This window comes from Pongo pygmaeus, chromosome 8 (genome assembly GCF_028885625.2).
Source record: "Pongo pygmaeus isolate AG05252 chromosome 8, NHGRI_mPonPyg2-v2.0_pri, whole genome shotgun sequence".
Lineage (NCBI taxonomy): Eukaryota > Metazoa > Chordata > Mammalia > Primates > Hominidae > Pongo > Pongo pygmaeus.
The window spans coordinates 2,605,446-2,629,439 of NC_072381.2; the positions used below are offsets into that span (position 1 = coordinate 2,605,446).

Genomic DNA, 23,994 nt, shown 5'->3' on the forward strand with positions numbered 1-23,994 from the left:
TTTTTCGTTAGCCTTACAGAAAAGAAATGCCTAGAACTCAGAGTTTATCAATCAGTCTCCAATCTCTTTGAAAAGGACAACCATTTAGTATGTATGAGGCATATAGAGACTTTCACTGTAGTGGCAACTGTATTGGCAACTAAAGAGACTCATTTGGAATACCAGCTTCTTAGTTATCACAAAACTCAATAAAATTATCTCAGCTGTATTTGCCTCACTGTAAAATGAGAGTAACAAAATCACACATAGAAGAAGTATCATGCACCACGTTATTCCATGCAGTTGTGCACTTACATCTATTTACTTTACATGCAAGGGTTCTGTAAACTTTCAAGCACTACATTAACGTAAGTTATGATCATTGTACTGCCTTGTCAAATGTTTCAAGCAACCTTTGCCTCTCCTATCAATTTTCTTTTCATCGTGATTTGAGCTCTATTTATTTGGTTTAGTGTATTTAATGATATGATAGTGATCACTGGCTCCTTTTCCTTTCCTCAGATCTTGACACTGCTGACCAGGGACAAAATGTCCCATTGACAGTCACGCTCTGGAGCGGGATGGGCAGTGAGAGACCAGAGACCACAGGATGGGGAAAAAATAGCCCAGCTCAGGCTACTGGGTTGAAGAACTGCCAGAGCTTGATCGCCGACGTGCAGATTTCTGATCTACGTTTAATGAGGAAGCTGACTGTTCTGTATCTGACGTTTTATTTAGAGTCTGTGAAGTAGCTTAGGCCAATTACTCATAGCTGCCTGCCCCTCCTCAGTTACCTGGACATATGTCTTGTGTCCTGGAATCAAAACTAATTCTGAATGCATATCCTGAAAACATGGGACACTTACTCAGATTTCACTCTTGGGTGTCATCGGCCTTTTAATTATTTTCTATCAATAGACCGACCTTAGATTTACTTGTCAAAAAAAGTAAGGTCATTTTATGACCACTTTCATTCCAATTTCCTAGATGTCTTTTCAGATTAGAAAAACTTATAGACTATGTAGCTTCGAATTTATAGAATCATTATTCCTGAAGGTTTTGCTGTCCTTCGCGCTCAGAGATGGTCCCGCTGACCCAGATGGCAGAGCCTGTGATCACAGCTCCAGGGGCCCTCAATTCATTTGTTTCCCTGTGTCTCCATCTCCCCATGTTATCTTGTCACCCCACAAAGCTCCTGCATGCAACCCGGTCAACAGAGTCCATCCATAGAGTCCCGCTGGTTCAGCAGGTTGTTTCCAGCTTTTTGACCGTGACCCACCTTGGGAAGTTCATCTTAACTAGCAATGCAAATGAAACACACACACAAGAACACACACAGAGCACTTCAAAAAGCAACACTGTATTAACTATGCTACTTCTAACGCATTTTAATCCAGGCTCTTTTTAACTTTTGCAGAAAGTGTTTATAAGCATTCAATTGATTACTATTCACAGTTAGAAAAAATATATTGCTCATGTGCATGGTAATAGAACTGCAGAGTGTACCGAGCATCGGTTCTTCACACAGTAATTCTTCACAACAACCGTCAAAAAGCATCAGAGGCATCCTAAAGTGAATGGTGGTCTCGGCTCACAGCCTGTGGGTGGCTGAGTGGGCCAGTGAGGGGCTGGTCTGGCTGGAGACTCACGCCCCTGCAGTGAGTTGCTGGTTATTCTGTGCACCCATCTGCACCTCTGCATGTCAGGGGCTGGCTGGGAGCCAGTCTAGAAGGGCCAGAGCTGGGAGAGTGGAGAAATTGACCCTCCTCCACCTTGATAAACCAGATATATTCTTGGAATCACGGGAAAGGTCAACAGAGACAGGAGGATTTCTCAAGTGCGTTTCAAGGCCTCCACTTCCTTTATCTCTCCTAACAGCTTCTTGGATACAATGTCACAAATCTTGGCCTGAGCAAGAATGTGCAAGTGGGAGCAAGGGTGAGAAACTGGGGTCATTCGCATCATCTATCACAGAGTTTCATAAGGAAAACATCTGTGACTTTCAGTGCAGTGTACCATCCTAAGCCAAACAAGCTACAGGCAGATCCTGGGTGGTCTCCTCAATGCTCTGGAATGAAGCGCTCCAATGGCAGTGTCTCTGCGGAATCTGTCATGGAAGTCAACCTTCTGTGCTGTTCAATGTCTTGAATAAATGGGGAGGGGAAGAGGAGATTCTAAATGCCTTAACTGTGGAAGAAAATACCATGTATATTAACCATGATGTGGCTTAAAAATAAAGACATTATTTTAACTTATACACTGGATAGGGAAAACACTTCCAAAACTCAAATAGCCTAGTACAGCAAAAGAAGTGGATGGAGAATTCAATTTCACACCATTGAGCTAAAAGATATTTTTCTTCCCTAGCAACCACTAGCAATTGCAAATACCTATTTCTCTGGTATATTATAAAAAATAGCTACAAACAGGTCTCAGCATCCCTGGCCAGGTCAGAATATTTTTGATTCAAACTTAGCAATGAAGAATTATTTTACCAATATACACATTATTTTTTTATATTGATTTTACCAATCATTAACACATGCAATTGATGTGGCAAAATTCTATTCAAATTTCTTTTCTAGAAAAACTTTTGTTATCTAAAATTTATATGGTGGGATCTTACGTTTATAGTCTTTTCATATCATGGGCTATTTCCATTACTTGCAGTTTTCATAAAATGAGAATATCATTTTTTAATGCATGCTAATTAAAAGTGGAAAACAAAATATTAAAATGTTTGGTGCTGTATGAATTCAAACAATGTCTTTTTCATGCAACTTGCTTTAAAAAAATAAGGCAGAGATGTGGCTATGGCTGTCAGTTATTGAATAATAGAGCATGCATTTAGCTATCAGAGGTCTGTGTTTTTTGAGATCACGAAGCTGTGTTGAAGCGTTTGAAGATGAGCATTGATTAATCCTCTCACGAAACCTAACGAGCCTACTGGCCATTGGAAAAGTGCCAGGAAGTGGGTTTGAATCTACAGAGGCTCTCGATATTTAGTTGAAGAGCTCCAACATAAAACAACTGATTAATGTTTAGAGTGACCTTTAGGAAACAGCACGGAGCACTGGAAAATCCCTTTGAAAATGAGACACATTTGGCTGGGCGCGGTGGCTCATGCCTTTAATCCCAGCACTTCGGGAGGCCGAGGCGGGCAGATCATGAGGTCAGGAGATCGAGACCATCCTGGCTAACACAGTGAAACCCCGTCTCTACCAAAAGTACAAAAAAAAAAAAAAAAAAATTAACCAGTCGTGGTGGCGGGCACCTGTAGTCCCAGCTACTCAGGAGGCTGAGGCAGGAGAATGGCGTGAACCCAAGAGACTGAGCAGGAGACTGAGCTTGCAGTAAGCCAAGATCATGCGCCACTGCACTCCTGCCTGGGTGACAGAGTGAAACTTAGTCTAAAAAAAAAAAAAAAAAAGACAATTTGGCTATAATCCCCAACAACATGACCGAGTAACGGTTTGAACTTTGGGAAATTTACTTCCATCCTGATTCCTGATTCCTAATCCATAAGGAATGATGAAACCTACTTAGAGGGCGGACATGTTATTTATGCAAATTGTGTACCCTAGAAAATAAACTCAATCAATAGAACATTTTAAATGAATTTTCTGGAATTAGAGGTAGTCTGGGCAGTGACTCTAGTTTATTCTGTCTGATGGCATTATATGTTCAGTGATTTTTGACTCCAGAACTTGGCGTCACAAAGAAATTGACAACTACAAGGCCGGACTGTGTTGCCAGTGCTAGAAAATTTGATCTAGAAAAAAAAACAGAAATGAAAGCAAGGGGATACATTCATAAAAGTTATCTTATGGGTGCTCCGTAACTGCGAGCATGAATGCCCTGCCCTCTTCAGTGGAATGGGTTGGTCAGCCTCACTGCTAAGGCTGGAATCCTTCATGAGGCTTTGTCTGTGGTAATTTAAAATGATTGACTTTCTTAACGATGACTTTATATTCCTAATTTTATTTTTGTGTAAACAACTTACAAAATTAAGTCATAAAAAGTTTTTTTTTGTTGTTCATTCTAGTGGAAAAACCAGGAAATTTGTGAGCCGACCAAACAGAATTTGAATTCTGTTTCTGAAAATAAGTAATTATGTGAGTCACTCATTCTCTGAGCTTGAGTTTCTGCATCCGTAAACTAAAGATGATATGTGAGTTTTGCTTCTTTCCCTAAGACAAGTTATGCAAACTGATAAGAGCACAGTAGACCCTTAATTAATGTGTTTCCTTTTTTAGTAGTTCTTAATTCTTCAATTTCCATAAGAATTTAGATTAAAAGACGTAGTTTTGCTCAGATGATGCCAAAATCATGTGTATCTTTTTAAAACTTATTATCAAATATAATTATGTAGTCAGTGAATTAAGCAAGAATAAAAACGACAGTGAAACAAATACAGTTTCCTTCATGTAAAAATGTGTGTAGTTTCCTTCATGTAAAATGTTAATTTTCCTGGAATGCCAGTTTGCGAAACTCCTTATTCAGATGTCTTTTAGAAAAATGCAATACCCCAAATGACTGCGATTTTCTTTAGTAAGTTCCCATTTTTCTGTTGCTGTTTGTGATTGCTGGGCCTCCAAGTTAGTGTTTTATAAGCCTTTGCCTTGGATCTTCCTTGTTTCAATCCTCTAAACCTGTCAAAAATAACTTAACCTGCTTTATTGCTCCAATAAATTCATATGTAACTAGTAGCTAAATCCAATTTGTATCAATCTGCCTTTCTTTGTGGCCTATTCTAAATCTCCCAGCATGTTTCCCAAAAGTAGAATCCTATTAACACCAAATAACCAGCTCTGTATTTTATTCAATAATTATTATAGACCTTCCAGTGTCACAGTACAGAAAGGAGCCTGATCTCACCACTGATATATTACAGCGAGAATTCCCAGACTCATTATTCTGAGTGTGTGTGTGCATGTGCTGTGGAGGTCCAGAGTGTTTTATAGATGTTTATATACATACTGCCTTTGCTTCGAATTTAGATTATTCCCAACACCGCTTAAAATCATTTGACAAGGAACTTCCGGATATTATGGAGTATAAAATGGCTCCACATTATAAAAATAAATAATTTAAAATTTGTAATTGCATATATATATTATATATATATATATATATATTTTTTTTTTTGAGACGGAGTCTCACTCTCGTCCAGGCTGGAGTGCAGTGGCATAATCTCGGCTCACTGCAAGCTCCACCTCCCAGGTTCACACCATTCTCCTGCCTCAGCCTCCTGAGTAGCTGGGACTACAGCTGCCCGCCACCACGCCCGGCTAATTTTTTGTATTTTTAGTAGAGATGGGGTTTCACCATGTTAGCCAGGATGGTCTCGATCTCCTGACCTCATGATCCACCTGCCTCAGCCTCCCAAAATGCTGGGATTACAGACATGAGCCACTGCGCCTGGCCTTGTAATTGAATATTAAGTGCCACAAAATAATATGAAAGTTGAAAGAAATATTCTAATTGAGGTATATGATTTGACTTATTTGATTGACGTGACCTCAAGGGAATACCATATTTGACATACAGTATAGATGAAAGTAGTTGCATGTGACCATCCAATTTACATTAAAGGGACATCAAATGCGTAATCTAACAGTCTGAGTTCTGCTTTGCATATTATCTAATGAGCTTGACAATGTTCACTCAATAAGAGAGTTTCAGGTTGGATTATCTGATACTCTTAACTATAGAACGCTTAAAAAAAAACTGTTATTACTTTTGAATGTATTACAACTTAGACTTTTGAATTTATTACAACTTAAACTTTCATGTTTAGTGCAACATAAAATGTATGTTTTAACATTATTATTAATAAATATATTTTGCATTATGCTTTGGCAGATATATTGTCATATTTAGTTAGCATAAGAATTGTGCCATGAAGACGTTATTCTTATAAATTTAGGACATTCAGAAAACTGTTTCCTATTAAAATATTTAATCTTTTTATCATGTTATTTAATTTTAAAATATCAAATTAAATTTAGTTATCAAATACTAAGTTTTACAGGTAGTCAGTAGGAAGACCAAATTCTGCCCATCTTCTGTCTGACTTATAAAATCAAAATTCCCAAAATATGAATTAATCATTATTTAATCACAAAACTATAAATTCAGAAAAATAGGTATTTGTACATTATTAATATTTTGGATGAAATTAAATTACCATGATTATATTAAAAATGTTCCAATACTGATACATAGGATGATCTATTAGTCAAAATTGTGAGTTAGCATGAAGTGTATTGTCCCAGGTATAGCTTGCCTTGATACAACTGGAAACAGTAGGAGGAATGTGGTTTCAACAAACTCTGCGTTTACGTCCATTGCTGCATCACACATCACCACACACTTACCACTTAAAGCAGCATCCATTTACTAAGCCACAGAGCTCAGATACCCAGGGGCTCAACTGGGTTCCCTGCCCAGGATCTGACAAGGCAAAATCAGCCTGGTCAGCTGAGCTAGCCTTACACATGAGGGTTTCAACATTCTCAACATTTGTAACATTTCATTATGTGTGACAGATACAGCCTTGAGTCAGTTTGATTTCCACTTATGGCTGTATTTGGAGACATATCCTTATAAATTGTATCAATTTTCTTGCCATCTCATAGTGGTTTCCAAATAAATATTCATATCCTTAAGGGAATAGTGATAATATAGTTTTGCTTTAGAACAGCACTTCCAGTGTACATTCCTGAATTGGGAAGTGTTTCATATATGGAGAGCAAACTTTGATAAGAACTACAGTGGACTTTTCATCAGATATCATGCAAACAAAAATACAGTGATGTGAGATATTTAAATAGTTAAGTATTGAAAGAAAAAAAAACCTTCAAACTAGAATTTTATGTCCATTGAAATTATCCTTGAAAAATAAAACATGATTTTTTCTCAGAAAAACAAAAACTGAAGGAATCTATTGCCAATAACGTCACTTAAATTAACTTTATCTAATTGACATTTATAGAATATTTCATCCACCAAAACATAATACGCATCCTTCCAAGCTCCCATGGAACATATACCAAAATAGACAGATCACAGTATGAGCCACAGCACTCAACTAAACAAATTTAAAATAATATAAAGCTTACAAAGTGTATGCTCAGATCATAATAAAATTAACCTAGAGATCAGTAACAGAAATATAGACATAAAATATTTAAATATTAGGAAACTAAACAACACGCTACTAAGTAATACTTGGGTCAAGAAAAATCTCAAGGTAAATTCTAGAAATATCCAGTCTAAGTAAAAATGAAATTATTACATATCAAAATTAGTGGAATACAGTTAAAGCACTGCTTAGAGGAAAATGTATGAAATTTAATGCACATATTTGAAGAGAAGAAAGGCCTAAAATCAAGAAACTAAACATCCACTCTATGGAACTAGAGAAAGAAGAGAAAGGCAACTCTGAATTAAGCAGAAGAAAACGAATATACAAATTAGAGCAGAAATAAGATGGAAAACAAAAGTGTAACATTGAAAATCAATGCAAACAAAAGCTGATTCTTTGAAAAGATCAATAAAATTAATAAATCTCCAACCAGAATAATCAACAATAACAGAAAAAAAAATCTCAGCTTGGGCTTCTCTGGATGTTGGAGTCTCCCCATGCCCAGCTGCTATGTGCTTATAATAAATAGTAGGTGTGCTAATGATTTTGGAAGGAACCCTTAGAACTGTGTATCAGCAGCCTCCATGCCTTCCTAGATGATGTGCAGGGATTGTAAGTCATTTTTTTCTTGGCTTGCCAGGTCACTGTGATGCACAGTAGGTTTTGTAGGGGGCATTTTGAAAGCGAGGAAGGAAAGGATGGTGGGCTTCTATAGTTTTATCCATTTGGGAGCACTGTGAGCCACACACCCTCTGTCTTCCCTGGCATTCCTGAGTCCCAGGCGCTCTGTGTCTCTGCAAGTAAACAATTTCTCTTTTTGCATCTTCTCCTCCTCCACATACTTGCAACCGGTGATGCTCAAATAAGGTCCACAGGTTCACAAACCGTGAGTTATTGCTCTAGGATGGAATGAGACCAGATATTCAGGGAAACAACTGAGAGTTTTCTATAGCAATTTCACAGAGTAATTTTATGTCTATTGGATGTAATAGTAAAAATGCTGTTCCTGAGTTTTCATGTCGTTTTACTTTTCCACTATTTCCATTTTATTATATTGTACAAAAGTATTGATCTGCAAGAGATTGTAAAGTAAAAATGAAATAAAACATACATTGAAACAAAACAAAAGTAGTCTTTCTCCATGAATACTTTGAAAGGCGTGGCTTCAGTCGAGAATCCTTTACCAACATCTCAATCTACAGAAATTGGTTTACATCCTACATATGTTTGGTGCTTACCTTCTTTTCCTTGTGTTAGGTTTATGTTTAAACATAGTTCCGTCTGCCTTCCTGAACCAGTAATTCAATTCTTACCTCTGTTTGTGTGTGTATGTGTGGTGGTGGTGGTGGTTAGAATTTTAGAAACATTTCTTTTTATTCATAGTGTGTCTAACAACAGTAACATTTGTATAAATTTGTCATTAGAAAGTGCTTGGATTCCAGAAAACTGCAGCAAAGTATTCGGTATAAAGAAACAGTAAATAGGATTGCAGTGATGAGCTGCCAGTTCTCTCTATGTTCTAGGACCTAGAAACAGTAAATAGGATTTCAGTGATGAGCTGCCAATTCTCTGTATGTTCTAGGACGTAAGTCTGAGTGTCTGGAATCTGCAACAGTGTTAAAGCCTGGCTCTTCACTGTGGTGCAGTAGCTGATACATCTTTTAATACTTCAGTTTTCCAGCTCCTGAATTTCTAGCTCCATTTCCCTTTCCTCATCACTTGTTAAATGTAAGCATATCAAAACTCCCATCTTCTTGCTGAAAACTTCCATAATCATACTTGCACCAAAGATTCCAACAGATACAGGTGTATATCATTAGTTATTTTATGTAAGTATATTCTAGCTAGAATTTAAATATTTCAGGAGAGAGGTGCTTGTGTATGTTTTTTTTTTTCATATCTTGAATGGAGTGAATGTCTGAAGATATTCACTCACTGAGCCAGAATAACAAGACTGAACATTCATTTAGGAGTGCAGTGACCTCAGTTCCATGAATTCTATCACTATAAATTGCTGAGATCACTCAACTTCACAAAACTTTTTTTCTCATCGACAAAATGGAGGTATTGAAATATTAACTGGTACTACTAAAATTAAAATTCTCTTTTGCAACAAATTAAAAAAAATTACACTAATCATATACTTTGTTTGTGGCAGTGGGAGAGGTAGTCTTGGTTCTTATTTTACTAATAATATATTTCACCTTATCAATGAATCAGTGAGCTGTAACCGCTAAAGTGCAAACCAGGCCACATGCTTCCGTGTGACCTTGGACAAACTTTATCTTTGCTTGCAAAGCAGAACTGCAGCCATGGTCAGACTTTTGAAAGAAGGACAGCAGGAGGCAGAAGACATTGGAACTTGGCGTTCCTATTTCCATATCAATACTGAGGCTCTTTCAATGATAAGGAACTTCAAATTAATGCTGGGGTCAGGAATCTAAAATCCTATAGAAAGTTCTGCATAAATCTTATTTAACTCAATCAATATTACATAATATCAAAGTTTAAAAAGTTAGTTAATAGCTTTCTGAAATGTTCCCAACTGAATTTAGGGAGATAACGGGTGACAAAGGATGGGCGGTAGAGAGAGAGAGTCAGGAGGAGGAAGGGCACCTTAGGGAGAACATAGCTGTGATTCAAAATATTTCTTTTTAAATACAATTTAGGATGGAGAAAAAAATCTTTCTTATGTAAAAAATATATTTATATACATAGATATATGTGTCTGTATATACATGTATAATTAAATTTGTATTTTAATTTACTTATAATAATAACATAAATTCAGATTAATTGAAGAAGAGAATAGAATCATTGAACATTTGAGTTAGACAATTTTTCAAAGATCTGTAATATTATCATATATAAAATTAAGACATGATAAAATAAAAGGTTTTCCTAATTCCTAATTTTTAGACAAGCTTTAATAAAGAGATAAGAATGATAAGTAACTAACATACCACTATTTTTACATAAATAGAGCTTTCTAAGTGCTTCCACAAACAGTTGTTTTCTTTATTTAGGTAAGTGTATTAATATAGTATTGTTTATATCATTAATTCTCAGAGTAAAATCTTTATCCACACATGGAAGAACAGCAATACCCTCCGAGTTTGAATTTCTGAGTTAACTCTATATCGGAATTTACAAATCAAAATTAATAAGAATTTATCACATTAACATTTTCTAATTACATCATGGATGCCCATCTTTCATTTAAAATATGCTTATGAGAATGTAATTGCAAAGAAATAATGATTTCTGGATCATAAAATGCCAGGCTAAGTTATCTGAAACCTTCCTGTAGCTTTTAAATACCCCCAAATAAAACATTTTTAATGTTCAGATGAGCACCAAAGACAAAGGAAGAAATCCCTAATGTTTCATAAGTAAAGGTAAAATGCTGCAGATGCTCTGAGAGGGAAAGGAACCTGGATGGACAGGGTAGATTGCTGGGAATACAAATTCAAGGGCTGGTGTTTTATTGTCTGAGGGACAAGAACAGAGACCTGGGGCCAGAGGGAGAATTATGCCTGGCACAGAAGAACCATTCCGTATATATCAATATTTCTGAAGATGTGGTAGTGGGATTGGAACTGAAGCCCAAGACCCTAGGAGGTAGGAGGCAGGACTTGACTCTGGAGGTGGGGCTGGGACACTGGACCAAATTGAGGACTAGCTAGAACAGGTCCCAGATGAAGCAGCTTTCCGTAAAACACACCCGCCAGGGTGTCGTGTCAGTTTACCATTGCCATGGCAACACCAGAAAGTTACCACCCGCTTCCATGGACACAACCCTACTACTGGGGTCCCAGACGTTTGTCATAGCCAGCCCTTTGATTTGCATATAGGTAAAAGTGGGCATAAATATCTGTGCAGACCCGCCTCTGAGCTGCTCTCTGGACACACTGCCTGTGGGGTAGCCCTGCTCTGCCAGGAGCAGGACCTCTGCTGGGGCTGAGCACAGCCACATCAGTCAAAGCTCCTGTTGAACACCATTGCCTCTCCTTCGAATTCTTTTTGGGGCTATGCCAAGAACCCTCAGGACTAAGCCTCAATCTGGGGGCTGTCCTGTCCTGCAGTACCTGTATTAACCCAGGACTATAAAAGGCTATACTTTCAGCAAAATGGTGACAGGGAAAAACTCATCTCCATATCAATACAGGAGTCAAACAAGAAAGTGTGTCTGACTGCCTAGGCTCTGAGTGAAAATAAATAAGAAATTAGTAAACTGGTTTTAAGAAAATCACAGTCAAAAAAAAAAAAAAAAAAGAAAAGAAAATCACAATCTTGAACTTCCCTCAAGGGGAGAATCTAAATATGTAACCTTGTGAGGCAAGACCCCGATTAATGTAAAAAGTTAGCAGTGGGCAATGTACCTAACAAAATAGATGCAAAATGCAAAACCTGCCTGGGTTCTCATAACCCGCCCTTTGATTTGCATATAGGTAAATTCTAAATTCTAAATAGATAAATTACCTAAATTCCCATGGGATTTACGTGGAAGAAACACCCAACTCGGTGAAGATGAACCCTATGAAAACAACTACAAAGTGCAAAACAGAGGGTAAAAGTCATTCTGCAATGACAATTCTAAACAGTGCTAAAGCGTTTAATGAGTGGCCTGGGCGTCCTCCCACCACAGCCGCTGTGCGCAGCGGAGCAGAGGGTGGGAGAACCCGGCAGAGCTGCACACCTGCTGCGGGAGGGGCTGCGTCTCGCACTTCTGTCTGGAGAGGCGCGTTGCTCTGACCTTCCTCCTCAAAACACGGGCGCGGTGGCTCACTCCTGTAATCCCAGCACTTTGGGAGGCCAAGGCAGGCGGATCACAAGGTCAGGAGATCAAGACCATCCTGGCTAACACGGTGAAACCTCGTCTCTACTGAAAATACAAAAAATTAGCCGGGCGTGGTGGCAGGAGCCTGTAGTCCCAGCTACTCGGGAGGCTGAGGCAGGAGAATGGTGCGACCCCCGGGAGGCGGAGCTTGCAGTGAGCCGAGATCGCACCACTGCACTCCAGCCTGGGCGACAGAGCGAGACTCTGTCTCTTAAAAAAAAAACAACACTCAAGTGGAATTCCAGAAAAGTCACCCTGTCTGCACAATGAGAAGCCCAGGGTCTCCTGCCATTGTCAACATCTGCTGGCCTCTCAGTTTCGCTGACTCGCCCCTGGTGCCGCTGTGAGCAGACAGACACCAGAGCTGGAGCAAGATTGCAAGATGTCAATGGGACAGTCATGGAGTAACCTGGGCTATTTCCACATGACCAAGCAGAGATTTCCCATGAACCAGGAGACCTGAACCACGTTGCTAGAACCAGCATGTAACGAAGGAGCCTGTAGTGAGTGGGCTTCCAACCACAGAGGGGAGGCTGGAGCTGAGGGGAACTGGGAGCCAGGGCGCCCGAGCAGACCCACCAGTTACGGAATTGTGCAGTGAGAGGCTCCTGAGTGGGCCTGCAGAACTCACCCGTGACCTCCTGAGGGCCACAAGGACGTGCCACTGATGGACAGACTCAACAGGATTAGGTGCGGTAGAGACGCGTGTCACTGTCCGCTCTGCTGCTCTCCATCTCAGCGCACCCAGAAGGTAAGCCAGAGAAAACAGCAGCAGAAATGAAAGAGCATGCTACCTATAAAATACATAAAGCTATTTTAGATGGTAATACAACAAACTACGTTTTAAAAATGACTATGTATGTCAATATAAAAAGAATTCCTAAGAAAAGAACAGAACATTTGGGAAAAGGATGAATTTCAAAATAACAAAACAGAGTTTCTAGAAATAAGTAGCAATCATTGCTGAATTTGAAAACTCATCTAATGCCAGTGTTCAGAGCAGATCGTAGACACTGATTTTAAACACAAAGAAATTGGATATTGGAAATTAGAGGCTTATGAATGGGCAGGATAACTGGAGGATGAGAAGGAGAGAACACTGATCACTCAATTCATTCATCCCAAGTTCACTGCACTTGGAATTACCAAGATGTATGCATGAAACATGACGTTGTGTTTGCTGTACCACGGTCCCTGGTAATTAAACTGCTGCTACAATCAAGGTGATCTTTCAATTTTAAAAGCTGGGAACTAGACACAGGAAGTTAATCCAGACAGAATATAATAATTGTACTTAGACCTCCAAACGTCCTTCCATTTGGAACAAAAGTTGGTGCCCTGACTTCATTTCTGGTTGCTAAATCTTACTTCATAATTTCACGCCGGTGCAACTCAAATCTAGAAGTCCGATTGCAAAATAATACCGGTAATATGGAATTGAGCTTTCCACTACTCTGGGGAAAATTACACATTTAATGTTATGGTCTATTGACTCAAATATGAAAAACCAAAATGGGATCATGTATCTACAGTAGATCTTAAAGAGAACTTAATAAGAAATTTATAGTATATTCATAATGATTAACTATGGGCTTTTCTTCTCTTTCTCATTCTTTTCCTTCCATTTTCAAAAGCAGTAAAAGGATCAAGAGAAAATTTCCTACGAAAAATACATGTTTTTATTCTTTAGTTCAATTCTGCTGTTAAAATGTATAAAAGGCAATGGGATTCAGGAAGAAGAGAGGGAACACAATGAGTTCTGATTTTTTAATAAGAAGTTATTCTAGCAAAGAAGATAAGAAGAAGAAACTTCAAGTCACCAATGAGGGTAAATCTCCCAAATCACTGGAGAGATCAGGTTTTAGAAGAATAAGTCAAAAAAGTGAACGAGGAGGTTACTCAATCAAGGGCAGTTTCAAAAAGTGGTGCAGACCTGTAAGATGTGTCAGAAAGACTAATGAATTACATCAAATTAAAACCCAGAAAGAGCTGATGCTTGCAAAAAGCATTGATAATGACCCAAGTGTGATTTTTAAAAAGGAACAAAAGCTTTTAAAGAGACAATAAAAAGAAAAAGAAAGGAAAAAGTGATTCCATTTATTGGGGTTTATATAACTTAACTGAATGGGAAAAAAATTGCTTAATAGAATATGAAGTTTATATATCTTTTTCTACAACCAATATTTTTTTAGTTACCCAAACAATAAAACAATATTGTAAGTGTGGCATGGATTTGGGTTCATGATGTGATGCTCTAAGCTTTATATGACCTGAATCAAGCTGGTTAACTTCTCTACCTCTTCCTTACAGATAGATAGATAGACAGATAGATAGATAGATAGATAGATAGATAGATAGCTGGGTTTTTTCATGGTTATTCCAAGAGGTTGTTGTAAAAAACATGAAATATTGGTAAAAATAAACAATGTATGATTATCAATACTATCCTGCTCTCATCTTTATCTAGAAGAATGTTCTTTAGGTTTTTCACAGTAGACCTTACATTATTATTATTTTTTATTAATTTTTTTTTTAGACCGAGTTTTGCTCTTGTTGCCCAGGCTGGAGTGCAGTGGTGTGATCTCGGCTCACTGCAACTTCTGCCTCCAGGCTTCAAGTGATTCTCCTGCCTCTGCCTCCCAAGTAGCTGGGATTACAGGTGCCCGCCACCACACCCGGCTAATTTTGGCATTTTTTAGTAGAGGCCGGGTTTCTCCATGATGGTCAGGCTGGTCTCGAACTCCCAACCTCAGGTGATTCACCTGCCTCGGCCTCCCAAGATGCTGGGACCACAGGGGTGAGCCACCGTGCCTGGCCAGAGCTTACATTATTAAAGGGATACTGAATTCCAGCTTAGATGAGGAGATAGAGAAAAAATAATAATTTAAATTAATGTAGATTTAATATATTCTTATAACACTAAAAAGGTACAGATAATACTAGAAAAATAATTTTAATGATCAATTTAAAATCATGTGTAAAATGGAAAACAAAAATATATATATTCTGATTTTCAAAGGGCAGAAGTAGAGTTGACCACATGAACTCTAAATGATGAGAATGATCATTTAGAACTTTAAATGAATGATCATTTAGAACTTTAAATGAACTTTGATCAGAATATTTCTGAAACTATATTAAGAGGCATGGGGAAAAAGCAATAAATAATCATTACTGTATCGCAGGAAAATAATCACCCTATCCTAAAGTCACCTTACTTTTTAGTAGAATGTCTAGACTGAAGTACAAGAAAATTCTGTAGACATTGAGTACATTATTTGTTTTCTGTATAAAAATGTATTGTACCTTTATAGGCAACTGGGGAAAAATTTGCCTATATTTAAGCAAAGTATTCTATGTTAGAACACAGTTGGCCAGAATTTTAGTGAATAAAACATTTTTAAGTGGAGTGTAGGTTTCCAGGGGAGGGCTGCAGTGAAGTCTTTGTTCCAAGCCTGCTCTGCGTTCAGACAACCTTGATAAAATTACTGTAAGATTGGTTTTTAGATCAAATATGAGAGTTATAAGAAGTATGTTAAATATTTTGAAGACTGTATTATCTTAATTTAATTTAATTCTGATTAACAGTATAAAAGATATCTGTATGGGGAGAAATTTGGGATTCGTTCCCCATACTGAAAATAATTATCACTTAAATTGAGAGCAAAATGATGCTTAAATAACTCAGACCTTCTCTGAGAATATTACTAAAGGAAAGGCTGTAGCAAGAAGCACTGTGTGAGGTTCAATAAGTAATGACAAGAATAAAAGTCTAGTTTATTATTACAACATGTAAGTAGTTATTTATTATTTGATAAGTGATTCTTGGAAAATATATATTTATAGCAATATTGTCTCATGAAGAAAGAACATTTTTGTAAAAGACTTAGAACATTTAAAGAAGCAAATGTAGTAGAAATTTGTTAGTTTTTGGCCATCAAATATGGATATCAGATTCCGAAAACAATCGAAGTTTAGGAAGGTTAAAAACAAAGCTGAGTACCTGGAGATACATGCCACCTTCATTGGAAGATTCAATTTTGTAAAATATCCATTTTCTTGATTTTTTAAAATCCAAAATATTTCCTCATTTACTTCCAATCAAGCCCTTTTCGTTAAGGGACTTGACAAGCTGCTTCTAAAATTAATATAGAGGAATAAATGTGCACAGACACAAAAATATACAACAAATATAACAAATAGTTGAGATTCGTCCTAACAGATGTCACAGTACAGTATAAGAAAGTTTTTTTTTTAATTAAAGGGGGTAGTATTTGTTTGGAACAAATAGGTCAGCAGATCTATTTAGAACATGAAAATGTGTTTTCCTTTCTTGGTATCAGTTAGACTTTTGTAAATCTCCAGTCTGCTAAACTCCAATAAAATAATTTCCCTTCATGAAAATTTAGTATTTAGTATGCCTTAGAAATTTTTAAAAGCTGAATAAGTTGTACTTGGTAACAAGAACTGAGGTAAACAGGCCTTTAGCATGAGGTTTTGTGTTGATCTGACTAGGGGTGAGGCTGTGCTTACTTGTTGCTATAGCTGTATGTGTTAGAGGCTAAAATTCCCTATGATGTCCTTTTTTTTGTCTCTTCCATTGCCTTTGGGTTTCCCTAGAGACTTCTTCTTAAATAATGTCTGAAACATGCAGTTTTGTCAGTCATGTTCTACTATTTTAGAGAGCCTTTCTGATCTGGGGGTGAAGAGTTAGGAGGGAGACACATTTCACATTTAATGTTTACTCAGCTTTAAAAAATTTCTAAGGCATAAAATACCTGATGCTAGATGATGAGTTAGTGGGTGCAGCGCACCAGCATGGCACATGTATACATATGTAACTAACCTGCACATTGCGCACATGTACCCTAAAACCTAAAGTATAATAATATTTAAAAAAAAGAAAAAAAAAGACAAACACACACACACAAACACAAGTTGAAGAGACAGAGTAAGCCTCAAAAGAAGACTGAGACATGACATGTTAGAATTCCTGGTCAGACGAGGAATCACAGTGCTTGTTACTTACCCAAAGGAGCTGAAGACTTATGTGTACACCAAAACCTGCATTCAAATGTTTGCAACAGCTTTATTGATAATTGTTCAAATCTGGAAGCAACCAAGTTGCCCTTCAGTAGGTGAATGGATAAACAAACTGTAGTGTTTTGTAATACTAAAAATAATATTACAGTGGAATATTATTCAGCAAAAAAGAAATAAGCTATCAAGCCATGAAAAGACATGGAAGAACCTTAAATATACGTTATATAAATAAAATATATATTATATAAATTTATATATTAAATAAATGTATAAATATATATTATATATATTTATATATTACATAAATATATAAATATATATAATATAAATTTATATATTACATAAATATATAAATATATAATATAAATTTATATATTAAATAAATATATAAATATATATTATATAAATTTATATATTAACTAAATATATAAATATATATTATATATATTTATATATTAAATAAATATATAAATATATATATATTTATATATTAAATAAATATATAAATATATATATTTATATATTAAATAAATATATATATATTAAATAAATATATAAATATATATATATTAAATAAATATATAAATATATATATATATTAAATAAATATATAAATATATATATATTAAATAAATATATAAATATATATATATTTATATATTATATAAATATATATATATTTATATATTAAATAAATATATAAATATATAGATTTATATATTAAATAAATATATAAATATATAGATTTATATATTAAATAAATATATAAATATATATTATATAAATTTATATATTAAATAAATATATAAATATATATTATATAAATTTATATATTAAATAAATATATAAATATATATTGTATAAATTTATATATTAAATAAATATATAAATATATATTGTATAAATTTATATATTAAATAAATATATAAATACATATTATATAAATTTATATATTAAATAAATATATAAATATATATACATTTACGTTACTAAGTGGAAGAAGTGTATCTGAAAAGGCATACAGTCAATTTCCAACAATATGACATTCTGGAAAATGAAAAACTGTAGAGGTAGTAAAAAGATTAGAGGTTGCCAGGAAAGTGGGGGAAGGGCAAAGAATGGATAAACAGAGCACAGTGGATTTTTAGGATCATGAAACTATTCTGTACAATACTGAGAACATGTCAGTACATACTCGTCAAAATCTATAGAGTGTACAGCACAAAAGTGAATGCTAATGTACAATATGTACTTTACTACAATGGGTCAACACTGGCTCATCAATGGTAACAAATGCACTGCATTGAAGATGTGATAAATAGGGGAACCTGTGTGAACATGAGGTGGGGGGGTTAAGGAGTAGGTGGGAACTCTATATTTTCTGCTCAATTGTTTTGTAAATCTAAGACATCTCTAAAAATTAGTCTATTAGTTAAAGCAAATCCAAAAAGCAAAACAACACACAAGCCAGTGTATGATTCTTAATTTTAAAGAGGTAATTTCCATGAATTCTCTGGGAAGTCATCTTTATGTGAGTCCCTGTACAAGATGAGCAGAGAATACCCAGCCAGAAAAGGCAATGGGAAGGAACAGGAGTCCATGTCAGTGTACGTGGGGGCACAATGGGGAATGGAGGGCACATAGGACATTGTCTGCTGTTTTTCTCAAGGAAAACGCATTGGCATATGTGTCCTTTGTGTAATAAGCATTTCAACTGACAATAGAAAAACTAAAATGAAATCCATAATTTTGACAGAAACTAATAATACTACAGATGTAGAGTCAGGGAAGACTCAGTCAAACTGTAATTTATGTGCAAGAGTTTTCTAGAAGTTTTGATATGAACAGTAAATCATATTGTAAGCTCATAGCATGTAAAAAAATCGAAAGATGATGCAACCTCAGAGGTGCATTCATAAAATTCTGATGTCCAAATCAAGAGGACTGCCTGATGCTAGGCATTCAAGGATTCTCCAGTAGTGGATGATTGGTTAGCTTGTCTGACATGGAAGCGTTTGCATCCAGCTAACCTTGATAGAACGCTTCCTCCATGCCAAACACAGTGCTAAGTCTTCTCTGTGCATCTCCCTACACCAGGAGCCATATATTCTAGCAGTGGAATGCTTATGGAGGTTTATTCGTTGTCAAATAACAAGTAGAAGAGAGTCAGAGAAACTGCTGTTACCATCTGTCTCCCCGTCCAATGGCCAATGCCTGTTTTCTTACCTTTGTTATTATTGCCATTATTGTGGCTTTTAAAAAACAAATTCTAACAAGTAAATTACTCATCAGTTGCTGAAACTACTGTAAATTAGCTTATTAATATTCATAGACAAGTGGAAAATTGCAGAAGAAATGGCCAACATGCACATTTGGGGTAGGAGTCATATCATCCCCTGAGAAGGAGAATTAAACTAGGAATATGATGCCTTCTCTCCTTGTTATGGAATAGATTCTTACTATCTCAGATTGCTTCTCTTTTTCCACAGTCCACCTAGAAGATTTCTTATTTTCATCAGCAAGAAAGGAATATGGGATTTCCAGTTAAACACACCATGGTTGGAATCCCAGATATACCACTTAGTAGCTACACAGTAAAGCATTGAACTTACTCATCCTAAGTCCTACAACCTTTATTTCTAATGGGGACTTAATGATGTGTGACTTAGGTAATCATTTTGAAGAGACATTGGGAATGCTTGGCGTATTATATATGCTGTATAAATATCAGCTTTTATAAGTTATAATCAATATTATTAATAATTCTATATCCATGTATGGATTTTTCTACCTTCATATAGATGTTTAGCCAAATCTTTTAGTAAGTTACTACTCAGAATTCTGCCATTCAAAAGAAAAGGAGCTCCTTTAGATACTTCTATTCTAATTATCTTGTCATTACTTATGTCGATGTGAAATGGCTATATGATTCCGTTTTATAAAAGTCTATCAGAGATGCTAAAGTCCGAAGTCTGAACTATCCTGATGTCCATCTAAAATTGATTTTACATATATTATATATGTATATGTATGTGTGTATACGTGTGTATATACACATGTCTATGCAAAACTTGAAAGGCTACATTCTTTAAAGTCTGCGGAAGAAATAAAATAAAGTAAAAGACATCCATAATAACATTAAGTTGAGTGTTCTTTTATCTTTGATGGTCAATAAGCAAGCTAGAAAATGGCAGAAATTTCGCAAGCCACACAATTTTAGCATTGAAGAGAATCATTCCATTATGTAATTTTGGTGCTGTTTGTGGAGTCAGTCACCTCAGTCACACTATGACACACACATGAAATGCAAAGCTGATGTGGGTAGTGAAATACGTTTTTTCCTATGAAGGCTCCTATAAAAGAAGAGAATGAAACTCATGATAGATGCAGAGAAATCCAGCAATTTCCTTTGGAAACAATTCCACTTCAACTTGCCCACATTTTTGTAGACAAATTCCATTACAATTGACCAGAACAAAATGATTTTTTAAACCACACAATAGTGTGTTCTTAAGTGAAAACTCTCATGGCAAGTTTAAAAGAAAGTGAAAAGTTTGTTTATATGGCTTTTTTAAAAGAAGAGATGACCTATGGGTAGCAAATTATGTTCCAGAAGACTCAAGTGGACCATGATGGAGGAGCCCTCATGTTGAAATTGCTTCCCACATTAGTAAACACTTCATCTTAAAAACCAAACTTTCTCAATTTAATATGATAAATAAGCTTTTATTAAATGAAAAATAATAGACATCCAAAATACACAAAAACTATTCTGGATAAATTGTTTTCCTGAAGAACAACCCCAGCTTTGGTCGCTTCCATTTTATTTTATTTATCTTTGTTTTTATTTTTTTTGAGATGGAGTGTCGCTCTTTTGCCCAAGCTGGAGTGCAGTGGCATGATCTTGGTTCATTGCAACCTGCCTCCTGGGTTCCAGTGATTCTCCTGTCTCAGCCTCCTGAGTAGCTGGGATTACAGGTGTGTGCCACCACACCCAGCTAATTTTTTTATTTTTAGTGGAGACAGGGTTTTACCATGTTAGCCAGCTGGTCTCAAACTCCTGACCTCAAGTGATCCACCCACCTCAGCCTCCCAAAGTGCTGGGATTACAGGCGTCAGCCACTGTGCCAGGCCTGGTCACTTCTTTCCTTTTGTCTAGGACTATTCTCATGTTTATTTCTCCTCTTTCTGTTTTTTCTCCTTGCATTATTTTTCTGGGTTGTAATCCATAAGGATAATTTAATTCTCCTTAGACCCATCAGGGTTTAAATACCTGGAACCATCCCTACATTATGGACACTTCACCATTAAAAATACAAGATAAACCTTTGTTATTTACTTTGCTGAACAAATTACATTTTACAAAACCAAAAAAAATAAAACACAACTCTTTGTAAATAAAAGATTATGTAACTTACAGTTAGCTTCATTTTTTTATAGCACAAAATTTCCTCCATAGAGGAATAGCTAGAGCCCAGCAATCTCTCTCTGGGTGAGATCATCATAATCAATACTAGCAGGATTATTATCATATTTAAGTGATGCTTGATTATTCCTTAGAATTTTACTCATATGTTCCCTTGTGTTTTCAAAACTTAATTTGAAATAAAATGTCTTAAAATACGTAATTTCTTTAAAGATTTTGACCTAAGTCAAGACCTTGGTGTAAATTCACACAGTATATTTGGGATATTATAATTGTTGATCTCCCTGCCTCTATTTAATACTTTATATTTTCTGCTTTCTTGGATATCAAATTCATATTAAAACTCTTAGTCTTGCAGTGTTCATATTCTGCATAGAATGTAGAGAATGATGGCCATGATTTGAAGTCTTAGAAGAAATGAATAGCTTTCTTTCTTGATTAAAAACTGGAAAAGCACAGACAATAAGCTGCAATTACTGTTTCTGATGTTGTTGTTGTTGTTGTTGTTGTTGTTGTTTTGAGCCAGTCTCACTCTGTCGCCCAGGCTGGAGTGCAGTGGCACCGTGTCAGCTCACTGCAACCTCTGTCTCCTTGGTTCAAGCAACTCTCCTGCCTCAGCCTCATGAGTAGCTGGGATTACAGGAGCCCATCACCACACCCGGCTAATTTTTTAATATTTTTAGTAGAGTTGGGGTTTCACCATGTTGACCAGGCTGGTCTCAAACTCCTGACCTCAGGTGATTTGCCTGCCTCGGCCTCCCAAGGTGCTGGGATTACAGGCGTGAGCCACTGCACCTGGTCCTGTTTATTTCTTTACATACTGTGTGTGTGAACAGTGTTGGTGATATGTAAATACACAACAAGAGAAGAGAAAATAATCTCAAATCTGGGTCACACCCTGTGATGTGTGTGTATTTGTGGGTAGGGAAGAGGAGGACGGAAGAAGATGGAAAAACTTGCTCTTGGAAGAGCTTTTTCTTTCAAGTAATTCCTATGAAGACATCTTTTTCCCATAGGCAAAGGCTTCATTTTTTGAAGTTATTTGCATAACCTTGTGCAAAAAGTTAATTCCAAGGACTAAATTTCTACAGTTATGTTCTGCCAAGCATATTCCCTCTTGCTTCTGGTGAATTTTAAAGGAGAAACCACATTTTTGTAACATTATCAAATTCAGTGGTCAATAGTTAAGACCCTGTGATGAATAGTTAAAACTGTTGACAAATAAACAGGGTGTCTCCCAAAGTCATTGTCTAGAAGGAGCTGGTTTCCTAAGGCTGTTGTGAGAATTCCTTGATTAACTGGGACAACCGACAGATAATCTCTTGTGGTCTTTCCAGTGAAAGTCCTGGGGATTCTAAATTTTTCTTATGAACATAATTTTGAGAGAGTTTTCATTTTGCAAGAAAAGTCATTCTGTATGAACAGTGAGCTCATTGGATCCACGACCAAATTGGATTGTCTGATAATCACCAAAGCCCAGAAGCTTTACACCCACAGACAGTGTTCGCGGAGGTGGATACGCTTTACCTGGAATAGCACATCAGGGATTGCATGGAAGTCAGGAGCAAGAAAGTGAAATGAACCGATGCACAACATTCTTCCAACCCAGAAAACGTTTCTAAGTGAGGAAACATAGTAAAAATAGTAAATGAAGAACAGATGTTTCTGTTAAAATAACCATATTGAGTCGGTTTCATTTCCATTATCCATTTAGATTTTAAAGTAACCTGGGGTTTTGTGATGTATGTGATAAATTTTTTTCAAATAAATAAATTTAACTTGAAGTTATTTTGCCTTGTATGAAATATAATAAATATTTTATAAAAGGTATAAATGTACGATGAATGGGAATTCTAAAGATTCTTTAGGTTGAGATGGAACATTCTAAGGTGTGAAAACAGATTTATACAGCTTACTCTGACTTTTGTTTTTCTCTCGTATTTTTTTAACATCAGTCAACAAGAAAACCACATGTGGGGATTCCCTGTGTGTTGTTTTTCCAGCTGCACACCAGGAAGATGTTCAGTTTGTACACACACATCATAGTCAAACACTAAGAAGATAGAACCTCGATAGTGACTGGAGCAAATGAGCAAATGAGCAAATGAACAAGGCACATTTTGGAACAATCAGAACTTTTATGGTTCACGTTCTCCAGAAATGTAACATAAGTTATATAGGTAGTAAGTGGAAGCAATGAATAAAGACATTTTAATACCTAACACAAAAACCTAACACAGATTTTGTCTTAAAATCTCAATGTTTGCCCATCAAATTTGAGATTGTTACATCTCTGAAAACTACCGTAGATTAGTGTTTGGGGGAAACCCGTTCCTCTGCAAGTTCTTCTTCACCCCATATTTACAGTGTTTATATGAAGAACTAATAATCTTATTGCTGAGCCCTTTGAATCAAACAAATATTTGTTTAAATAATAGAAAAACTGGCAAGTTAATGTGTGCCAGCTCTCCACTACCTGCAATTAGTACAGAAATAAAGCAGAAACCTCCTATCCTCTCAGGGAATTCTGTATCTTGTTGGGGAGAGGAACATAGA

The 23,994-nt window shown here is 36.1% G+C and overlaps 1 protein-coding gene across 5 annotated transcripts in view; it reads left to right on the forward strand.

Moving 5' to 3' along the window:
• The window catches only part of LOC134740135 (uncharacterized), a 117,579-nt gene that overhangs the window by 67,520 nt on the left and 26,065 nt on the right, over positions 1-23,994 (forward strand). For 2 of the 5 annotated variants that reach the window (XM_063669501.1, XM_063669499.1), the window contains one exon: positions 502-1,489. The exons of 1 other annotated variant lie outside the window; for it this stretch is intronic. Coding sequence is in view for 2 of the 4 variants with exons in the window: in XM_063669499.1 (XP_063525569.1) it covers positions 502-540 (39 nt within the window). In the remaining 2 variants the exon portion in view is untranslated. Of the gene's footprint in view, positions 1-501; positions 1,490-4,024; positions 4,095-23,994 lie in introns of those variants that run through there. 2 more of the 5 variants (XM_063669497.1, XM_063669498.1) reach the window with 2 other exon arrangements.